Below are 8,125 nucleotides of genomic sequence, written 5' to 3' on the forward strand. Positions count from 1 at the left end.
GCAGCCATGGAAGGGGGGGTGCAGCTCCTCAACCGCGATGGGCACAGCATCTCCCACAACTCCAAGCGGCACTACCACGACGCCTTCGTGTGCATGAACCGCATGCGGCAGCGCGGGCTGCTCTGCGACATCGTGCTCCACGTGGGCACCAAGGAGATCAAGGCCCACAAGGTGGTGCTGGCGTCATGCAGCCCGTACTTCCACGCCATGTTCACAAGCAAGTAGTGTCCTCCTCTTCTCTTCCCCATGGCCAGGGCCTCCCTGCTCTTCCAACCATCTCCTCTCTGCAAGCCACTTCCCTTTCTGACCTGCTCCCTATTCTCACTGCTTTACTTTATGGAAATACGGTGACTCTGTATCATCCCTTTGAGTAGCGCAGTAACGTTCAGGTTGGATATAAGGAAGAAGCTATTCACTGTAAGGGTGGTGAGACTGGAACAGGCTGCCTGAAGAAGTGGTAAATGCTCCATCCCTGGCAGTGTTCAAGGCCAGGCTGGACAGAGCCTTGGGTGATGTGGTCTAGGGTGAGGCATCCCTGCCTGTGGCAGAGGGTTGGAACTGGATGATCTTGAGGTCTTTTCCAACCCAAACTGTTCTGTGATTGTATGAATATCCCTTATTTGTCTCCTTTCCATGAAGCCCTTTGCCCAGAACACCCTGCATGGGCATCTTGATGCCCATCATTCAGACATGGACCCAGTTCCCTAGAGTATACTGCTAAGAGGTGGGCAGGAGACCTAGAGCTGTGATGCTGGGTTGTAGAAGTGGATATGACTTGTTCCACACATAGTCAAGCGTCCCTCTGTGGAAACAACCCTGCTGTGGGCCTTTGGTCATGCCCAGTGTCTGTGTTGCCCCAGATGAGATGAGCGAGAGCCGCCAGACGCATGTGACGCTGCATGACATCGACCCGCAGGCCTTGGAGCAGCTGGTGCAATACGCTTACACGGCTGAGATTGTGGTGGGCGAGGGGAACGTGCAGGTAGGAGCTTCCCCACACACCTCTCTCCTCCACAGAGCTGTCCCGTACAACACTTACCCCCTGGGGATGCTTGTTCTGCACAACTCCTTCTGTGATGGTACCTGCATTAGCAGTGGCCAGGGCATTCATCCTCTTCCCTTGCCCACAGATGCGGCTCCTCAAAGCACTGTGCAATGGGCAGGTCTGAGCATCTCCCATTCTCCTGGCCCTATTTGGTGTCCTCAGCTGCCTTTTAGCTTAGTCCTATTGGAAACAAAGAATGCTTTGTCCTTATTGTGCTTGTGTGCCTGAAGGGGCTCAGTAAACCTGTTCTGACATTGATGAGCAGTGAGATGAGGATAAGAATGGTTTCCTTGCTTTGGAAAATCTCTTTCCCCCCTATTCTTCCCCACTGCCAGACACTTCTTCCTGCTGCCAGCCTGCTTCAGCTCAATGGTGTGCGGGATGCTTGCTGCAAGTTCCTGCTCAGCCAGCTCGATCCATCCAACTGCCTGGGCATCCGAGGCTTTGCTGACACTCACTCTTGCAGCGACCTCCTCAAGTCTGCACACAAGTATGTCCTCCAGCACTTCGTGGAGGTGTCCAAGACAGAGGAGTTCATGTTGCTGCCTCTTAAACAGGTGAGGTCCTCGTGGGAGTGTGATGGTATAGGAATCGCAAAGCTTTTCGTGCTCTATCCACACAGTCCGTGTGTCAAAAGCCAAAGGAACCTGCACTGAGGGGACAGGGTTTGGTAGGGAATGAATCCATTGGACCAAAGTAGAGAACATGGAGAGACAATAAACGGGAAGAGTGCTTAATGCCATGTGAAATAGGGATGGGAGGGTAAGTGCTGCCACTGGTGCTTGCCACGTGAGCTCTGAGCATACTGCCCTCCCTCAGAGGGCACAGTCCCAGGGATGAGTCGTTGCTGCCCTGCTCACATAGCTCTGATGTTTAATTCAGAGCTCAGCTATTGTTTTCTGCTGCTCTGCAAGTGGTGCCAGGACAGCTCCTGGCTCATCACTGTCTGCAGGGTGCTGTGCCTTGGCCAGGAGGCGTTCCCACTCCTTGCTCTGCATCACTCGACCTCCGTGGTCCCTCAGCAGGATACAGACATTTCCCTTTGTTCTCAGGGCAGTGGGGTGTGTGGCAGTGAGAGGAGGGTCGTATCCTGCTGCAGCTCCATAGTCCTTGGCCAGTGAAGCAAGTGTGCTGGAAACAGCCAGGGCACCTGGTTCTATCCCATGGAATACTGAAGGGACATGTGCAAGGCGAGTCATCTGCCTGATCTCACTGATGCTGATTGGAAGTGTCAGGCACTGCAGCAGCTTCAGACACAGAAAGAGGGGGATGAGCCAAGGAGGATGATCCAGGGCAGAGCTGTCTCCACACCAGCAAGGAGAGGCACAGCTCCTGGTTTGGGGAACCTGGTTACTATTTGGATCCTATGAGAGAGAGTAGATGCGCACCCTCAACCACCAGCATCTGCAGGAGGCAGGAGCTCTGCCTCTCCTTGTTACCTGTGTGTGAGTGGGTCCTTTCCTCTCAAATCACACCAGCTAATACTTGCCCTTTCCACCCTGCAGGTGCTGGACCTCATATCTAGTGATAGCCTCAACGTGCCATCAGAGGAGGAGGTGTACCGGGCTGTGCTCAGCTGGGTCAAACACGATGTGGACAGCAGAAGACAGCATGTCCCCAGGGTGAGTGTGCTGGGGAAGGTGGCCTGGTTCCATCGACCAGCTCTGAGTGCCTGGTCTGGGTGGATACATGGCTGGAAGAAGCCGTAGGGTGGACAAAGGGCAGGGATAACAGGTCCCTGCTAAACCACTTCAGGCATAGATGAGGGGATGCCGAGACAGTTCAGTCTCCCAAAGGGGATGCCCTGTGTGATCCCTGGCTTGGATACATGAAGCTCTGAGAAGGATGTGAGCAGCAGGAATGCTCAGCCCTGCCTGCAGCCTGTCCCCCAGCTTTGCTGGTTGTGTGTACTTAGACATGCCTCCTGAGGGCAGTGCAGCAACATGGGGTACGCTGGGCAGTGGGGAACAATGTCTGAGCTCTGTTACTTGTAGCATGATTGCTAGAAGAGGATGTGGGTGCTGGTAGAGGGGAGGGTTGGGATCTATTGGGGCTGTGGGATGTGTCATGGCCAGGTTGAGGACTTCTGCCTCTGCAGAAATGTTAAGACTGAATTGCTCCGTGTGCTCTGGTGCCTTTCATCACAAGTGAGCAGGAAGGCACCTCCAGGTCAGTCAGCCTTGCCAGGATCCCTGTGGTTTGTATGGAAGACGTAGGAGCAGCACTGGAGGAACCCTTCCCACCTCGCCAATGGGGTGTGATTCCTCCCTTCCCAGCTTATGAAGTGTGTGCGGCTGCCTCTGCTGAGCCGGGACTTCCTCATGAGCAACGTGGACACGGAGCTGCTGGTGAGGCACCACTCGGAGTGCAAGGACCTGCTCATTGAAGCCCTCAAGTACCACCTCATGCCGGAGCAGAGAGGGGTCCTGAGCAACAGCAGGACGAGGCCGCGGCGCTGCGAGGGGGCCAGCACCGTGCTCTTTGCTGTGGGTAAGACCCTCTCATGTTCATCCAAACCCCTTCCCGTGGTGTCTGCACTGCTGTTTGCTCTGTTCACCATCCCATGTGCAGGCGGAGGGAGCCTGTTTGCCATCCATGGGGATTGTGAGGCTTATGACACACGGACGGACCGGTGGCACATGGTGGCTTCTATGTCAACACGCAGGGCCAGGGTTGGAGTTGCTGCCATTGGGAACAAGCTGTATGCTGTCGGCGGGTAAGGAGGGGCTGGGAGAATCATAGGATCCCAGACTAGTTTGGGTTGGAAAGAACCTTAAAGCTCACCCAGTTCCAACCCCTGCCACGGGCAGGGACACCTTCCACTGGAGCAGCTTGCTCCAAGCCTCTGTGTCCAACCTGGCCTTGAACACTGCCAGGGATGGGGCAGCCACAGCTTCTCTGGGCACCCTGGGCCAGCGCTTCAGCACCCTCAGAGTAAAGAACTTCCTTATATCTGACCTGAACTTCCCCTGTTTCAGTTTGAACCCATCACCCTTTGTCCTATCGCTACAGTCCCTGATGCAGAGTCCCTCTCCAGCATCCTTGTAGCCCTCTTCAGACACCGGAAGCTGCTCTGAGGTCTCCACGCAGCTTCTCTTCTCCAGGCTGAACAGCATTCCCATATCTCTGGGTTATCCACTGCAGCAGCTTTGCACTTTCAGCACATCCTTTGATGCACTTTTCCTTAAGGAAGCTGGGGAAGGGGTAGAGAGCGGGATAGTGACACGGACTCACACCAAGCAGTGCTGTCTAGGCCCTTGGTTGGCTCTATAGCTGTAGGACCAGCCCACAGCTTCATCTGCTTCCTACCCCTTACATGTTCTCCTTGTTTGCTCCCTGCAGCTATGATGGTACCTCTGATTTAGCCACAGTGGAGTCCTACGATCCCGTCACCAATTCCTGGCAACCCGAGGTGTCCATGGGCACCAGGAGGAGCTGTCTGGGTGTAGCAGCACTTCATGGGCTTCTCTATGCTGCTGGCGGGTACGATGGAGCCTCATGCCTGAACAGGTAGGGCAATGCCTTGTTACAGGCTCCTCCACTGCTCTTGCATGCACTGTCCTTGGCACTGGGTGCCTGGGAAGCCCGCAAGGTTGTCTCCTGAGAGATGGACTGGCCCCAAGAGTAGATGTCTTGTAACCCAGCTGTGTGTTCCAGTGTCTTTGGCCCAGGCAAAGCTTCTTCAGGGGGGAAAACCCCACCTGGTAGCCCTCTGCCACAACAGAACACAGCCCTTGTCAGTTCTTCCCTTCATTTCCCCTCTCTATTCCCAAGCTTTCCTTTGGGAGCTGCCCCTGAGGGCTTGTGTCAAAGAGCTTAGAGCTGGGCTTTGCCAGTGTCACACCTTTGTGTTCCTGTGTCCCTGCCTGCTGCAGCGCAGAGCGGTACGATCCTCTGACAGGCACCTGGACATCCATCGCTGCCATGAGCACCAGGAGACGCTACGTCCGGGTGGCAACGCTAGGTGGGTGATGGCATTCCAGCTTCCGGGCATGCTGTCTCTGGGGGTTCCCTTCCATGTTCTTCTGTTCTAGTTCCTGCCCCTTCTTCCTAGCTTGTGAATCCAGTGCTCAGCCATTCCTCTGCCATATCCCCAGTCCTCAGTGTCCCCAGTGACTGGGTTTCATCACATCCTGGAGGCAACTCCTGAAGGGATCCACAACTTGTTCCTCAGCTCCTTTGTGCCCCTTCTACTTTGGAGCAAAAGGGCTGGCTATGAATGGTCACCTATCCATAGAAAGGAAGAGAAACCCTTACTACCACTCCATTATGAAAGCAGAACAGTCCTTTTACTGATGATCCAAGCTCTACCAGGGGTGTCACAACGTTGTGACACCCCTGGTAGAGCTTGGATCAGTGCAATGCTGTGATGTCTCCAGACTCCACTGAAGGAGTTCTGTCCTTAAGGAGGATGCAGTGTGAGAATTGGCCACCTCATCATCTAATACAGCTATGGGGTTAATGCAAGTGCCACATTCCACCCTAGCAGGGCTGCACCTCCCTGCGGATGCCAGGGTACCACGCTGCTCCCCACCATCCCAGCAACTCCTCTGTGGTGTCCCAGTGTCCCTGTGCTGCTTCTCCTCTGCCCTGTTCTCTGTTTTCAGCTCTCAGTGCTGACTCAGAGGTTCCCTCCCCTCCATCACCCGCTCATGCTCTCTGCCTGCCATTAGTCCTGATCCCCTGCTCCAGCTAAAAATAACCCATTGCTCCCTTAGGGAGCACTTGCAGCTCCCATAATGAGGAAGGTCTATAAGCAGCATGTGAGGGAAGCTTTGGGAAGCTCGTGGTGTGGCAAGGGAATTGCCTGATGGGTATTTCACAGTGCTCCAAGCTGCAAGGAGATGGGGAGCTCTGCTGAGAGGAGCTTGGTATGGTGGCTTAGCTGGTCCCTACATGGGCACCAAGGGCAAGGGCTGTAGGAGGCTGACTCCTGTGCATGTGTGACTCTCTTTGCAGAAGGCAACCTCTATGCTGTTGGGGGATATGACAGCTCATCCCACTTAGCCACAGTAGAAAAGTACGAGCCCCAGGTAAGCACAAGAGGGAGCATGTCTGGTAGCCCTTTATCTTTTCCCCTCTTTGAGTGCCTGAAAAGGCCCTGCAGAAAGCTGAGGGCTACACAAGTTGCTAAAGAACTTAGCAGCCAGTAAGGGATCAGGTATGTGTGGTCTCTAAGCTGTAGCTTAAGATGTTGGACTTGATCTTAAAGGTCTTTTCCAACCTAGCTGATTGTACGATTCTACGTGACCACTTCCTAGCACAGTATTGCAGCTGCAGTGGAGAAGGTGTGCCCACATGAGCCTGTGCAGCACAGACCTGCCACCACGTGTGACTATGAACTAGAATGGATATCAGGTCTCTCCCCAGCTCTTCTGCATGGGCAGAGTATCCAGGGTGCAGCCCAGAGCTCATCCATCCAAGCTCTGAGATTCCCAAGTTTTCAACCACCAGGGCACTCTCTATCCCCATTACCTGTAGGCCAGCTCTTGTAGAACAGTTTTTGGACATGACCTGAGTTGTTTCCAGCTTCCAGCTGAGGTCCTTGCACATCCACGGTGGTTAGCAGTGATTGTGGCAGGCTGGGAACATGTGTTGGGCCTGCAGTCTCCCGGCTCTGTCAGAGCAGGCTGGATCACTGCAGAAAGATCAAAGAGAGGGGTTTTGTGAGCTGTAAAGCCACAGCCGTGACTTGTGCACATTTGAGACAGATACAGCTCAGCCTTGGGCTGTATTCAGCTGTGACCTGAACAGGATGCTATGATTCTATGACCTGCCTGGTGGCCCAGCACGGAGATGTCTGTGCTCATGCCCCTGGGATGGCAGGACTCCCGCCTGCTCTCCTGTGCCTTCCCAAAGCCAGTCAGCAGAGGTCTGTCCTGGGGCAGCTCTGTATGGGGGAGTTGGAAGTCAGCGGGATCCCCCTAGAAGTCTTTCTGGAGAGCACCGTTATGTCAGGAGTGTGTGGTTAGAGCAGGACTGATACCATAGGGATACATAGAAAACGACTTGACCATCTCACAAACCTCCCCTCTTCCCAGATCAACACTTGGACACCCATTGCCAACATGCTGAGCCGGCGGAGCAGCGCCGGGGTGGCCGTGCTGGAGGGGATGCTCTATGTGGCTGGTGGCAACGATGGGACCAGCTGCCTTAACTCTGTGGAGCGCTACAACCCCAAAACCAACACGTGGGAGAGTGTGGCACCCATGAACATCCGCAGGTAAGGAGCCTTGCTTGGCACTTCAAACCATGAAGTGCAGATGATGCCCAAGGCTTGCTTAGTGCTGCCATTGGCTCTGTGCTGCACAAGGGCAGCCCACAGTCCCTGCTGCACTGTGAAAGATGAAGGTGTGTGTGCCAGGAGGGCAGAGCAGGGACCTTCTGCAGAAGCCAGTCTGTGGCCATAAAGAACCAGGTGGTATGTAGCTGAACAATGCCATATAGGTGTTGCTGGGCTGCAGGAGGGTTTAAAGCTTGGAATTCCAGATATTTTAGGCTCCTAAGGCTTGTTATTTATAGAGTCACAGAATGGTTTGGGTTGGAAAGGACCTTAAGATCATCCACTTCCAACCCCCTGCCATAGGCAAGGTCACCTTCCTCTAGAGCAGGCTGCCCTGAAATTCAGAGGTGGCACTTCTCCAGTGGGAGTGAAGGGGGAGATCTGAGGCTCTATATTGTGCTTTGCTGCTGATGGCCTGTTTGAGCCCCAATAGTTCATTTTCAGTGGGCATTTGAGGCTGTGCACTTGCCTCGTGGGGTTGCAGAGCCCTGACCATCCGAGGTGCTAATCTCCTCGACACCCCATATACACCACATTCAAGCCTGTTGATCTCTGCATGGTATTCCAGGAGCACCCATGACCTGGTGGCCATGGATGGGTGGCTGTACGCTGTAGGTGGCAACGACGGGAGCTCCAGCCTCAACTCCATCGAGAAGTACAACCCCCGTACCAACAAGTGGGTAGCAGCCTCGTGCATGTTCACACGCCGGAGCAGCGTAGGGGTGGCTGTGCTGGAACTCCTCAACTTCCCACCCCCTTCCTCGCCCACCCTGTCGGTGTCTTCGACGAGCCTTTGA

The 8,125-nt window shown here is 54.6% G+C and overlaps 1 protein-coding gene across 1 annotated transcript; it reads left to right on the forward strand.

Moving 5' to 3' along the window:
* KLHL17 (kelch like family member 17) lies at nt 1–8,125 on the forward strand (the record flags this gene model as incomplete). The annotated part of the gene is made up of 11 exons (XM_080631188.1): nt 1–221; nt 844–982; nt 1,381–1,602; nt 2,551–2,667; nt 3,322–3,535; nt 3,617–3,761; nt 4,388–4,555; nt 4,921–5,009; nt 6,005–6,078; nt 7,087–7,268; nt 7,897–8,125. The coding sequence occupies exons 1-11, from the start codon at nt 7–9 to the stop codon at nt 8,123–8,125; spliced, it is 1,794 nt and encodes a 597-aa protein (XP_080487314.1). The 5' UTR covers nt 1–6.

This window comes from Psittacula echo (assembly GCF_963264785.1).
Source record: "Psittacula echo genome assembly, chromosome: 17".
Taxonomy (NCBI): domain Eukaryota; kingdom Metazoa; phylum Chordata; class Aves; order Psittaciformes; family Psittacidae; genus Psittacula; species Psittacula echo.